Source organism: Stegastes partitus, unplaced genomic scaffold (assembly GCF_000690725.1).
Source record: "Stegastes partitus isolate 25-593 unplaced genomic scaffold, Stegastes_partitus-1.0.2 Scaffold859, whole genome shotgun sequence".
Taxonomy (NCBI): domain Eukaryota; kingdom Metazoa; phylum Chordata; class Actinopteri; family Pomacentridae; genus Stegastes; species Stegastes partitus.
In genome coordinates, this window is record NW_007578590.1 from 139,610 (window position 1) to 142,133 (window position 2,524).

General features: G+C 46.6%; 1 protein-coding gene across 1 annotated transcript in view; it reads left to right on the forward strand.

The window, feature by feature from the left end:
• The first annotated feature begins 568 nt into the window (after positions 1–568).
• dab1a (DAB adaptor protein 1a) overlaps positions 569–2,524 on the forward strand; it is a 58,186-nt gene continuing 56,230 nt past the window's right edge. Inside the window, 1 exon segment of the mRNA XM_008293115.1 lies at positions 569–638. Within this exon segment, the coding sequence (XP_008291337.1) occupies positions 569–638 (70 nt within the window).

Sequence of the window (2,524 nt, forward strand, 5' to 3'; positions counted from 1 at the left end):
ATAAGTGATAGAAATGATGGTTAGAACTGATCGAATAAGATCAGCATTGATAGTATTAGTGCTTTTCAGCCTTGTTTGAATGATTATTGCATGTTAGCAGACAGAGGTGGATTGAAGCGATGGGATTGTTTGTCAAGAAATGTCCTTGCTGAGGCACGTTATTGACAGGAAGCACAAAGTGTAGTGCAGGTCTCTCTTGACTGTTACCATGGGCAACATCTACTCAAGACAGATCAGAAACAAGCTCATTCTCATGCCTGCTGAGAACCCGCGCTAGGTTTTTCGCCTGCCAAGAGTAAGCACAAACCTAACCGAAAGCAAACCTGTCTCTTCCTCTTTTTTTCCCTCCCTCAGCTCTCTGTGGGTGTGTGTGGGATGTTGTGTCAGGGCTGAAGCCCATCCCTCTCCCATGAGCCTGTGTGCCCACACACACACCTGGCGCCTCCACGCACACACCCGGCGCCCACGCACGCACAGCCGGCACTGACGCTGTGAACTGGACCCTCGGAGCCCAGCGGATCCCAGCTGAGCCAAGCGGAGCGGAGTCTAGCCCAGTTGGAGCCTGAGGATGTCAACAGAGACAGAGCTACAGCCAGCGGTCAGGCCCAGCAGCGTCAGACGGGACTCCAAGAGGAAAGGTAAGCGCAGTGTCTCGGCACGGAAAGTTACTTTGGTGAAATTACTCATATCTTAACTAAAATGATTAACTAAAGCGAATAATCCACTTATTGCTCAGTGAGGAAGGAAATGTCTTTGTTCTGTTGACAAAGCCTTTTCACAGACATTTTGACTTAAATAGGAAAAGCTCAGGTGAGTCAGCGTGCACAATACCAGCACCCTGAAATTGCGGCAGGGAAATGAGATTCAGCTGTCATTAGAAAAGGTATTTACAGTGGTGGAGTGTCAAAATGTCTTCTGTGAGAAAGGCCTGTTAGTGTCACAGCATCACCAGTTAGGAAGGAACAGTACTGAGGTGTCACTAACTTGTTACTTACTGTAAGATTGTACTCTCAGCGTGGGTTAGAAAGACTTATTAAACACTAAGCCTGGGTGATAAAATGAAATAACAGCGAGTAAGGGCGATAGATCCTTCATCAATAGAAATGAAAGTGTTTGATAGAATGTTTGATAGCTTCAATTAATTGTATTAGATGCAAATTGCCCTTAAAATGCTTTATGAAAAGTTTGGCTGGATGAACAAACCCCAGGTGTGCTCCCTCCCTGGCTCACAACAGTCCATCATACCTCTTGATAATGGAACCCCCTTTGCTCTCCATCGGTCTCCTGATAGTCAACATTCATCTGGACCTCATATCCACAGACTTTCCATGTGGTTTTCTGGGGCCTATGTTTGCACTTCAGATGGACTTTGTAGTTTAAAAACAACCCTGTGTCCCCCACAACCCAATCAAAGTGAGATAATTGCTTTATCATTATGTATTTTTATTTGTGTTTTGTTGTGCTAACCATCGAGTTATTACCTGTGTTCCTTAAGAAATGTGATTAATTCACAGTAAGGTGGTTAAATTCAAACTAAGCACTTTTCCTACTAGTTGTTATTAAAAACAGGTCATAAAATGAGAAATAATTATCACATCAAATGAAATGAAACATTTTATCTTGATCAATTTTTCAGTTCATATCGCCCAGCCCTATTACGCACACGCACACTAATGCACACAAAAAACACTTTCAAGCACTACTTATTTCCCTTTATTAACTGTGTCTTGATGTGCTGTTGATGGCAGTTTGGGTTAGACGACGAAACACAGCGCTGCTGTTGTTCATAGCTAATTAACAGGTGCGGGGGGAGGGGAAGGGAGCTCAGTAGGTTGCTACCAAACAGGTGCAGGGAGTGTTGTGTTTTGGTGAGGAGCAAAAAGATCCAGGTGTGAAAAGCTCCAGAGGCAGGTAGCTAGCAGGTGTATGAGAGCAAGCCTGGGTGGTCTCAGAGCAGAGGTGATGCCAGGGGCCAGGCTGGCAGCCATCACCCAGCTGCTCAGTGCCACCTGCCCGACCGCCAGAGTGACGCCCGGCGTTCTCCGAATAAGCATCTGATTGATGTAGCAAAAACTCCGGACGCCGCTGGGACCGACACTTAATGGATGCACGCAAGCACACAGAAACACACACACGCGCGCGGTCGCTATCACCTGCAGCAGATGCCTCATTGCACACGGCGCGCCTCAGCCCCTGCAAACAAGCATCGGTTCCCCCCCATACACAGTGTGTAAGGGAAGGCTGAATGCCTCTCATGTCCTATTTAGAAACAGTATTGTTCTGCTGCAATGGAGATCATGTTCATCATTCAGACTGCTCTCCATATTTGGAAGATGCAGACACACACACACGCACACACACACACACACACACACAAACACACAAACACACAAACACACACACACACAGGGACTGGGATTGAAGCCCAGAAGAGCATATGAGAGGGAAGATGAATGGTTTGCCTTCAGCATTGAGACTTGAGGGTTCTGCTGTCTCTCTCTCTCTCCCTCTCGCTGTCTCTCTC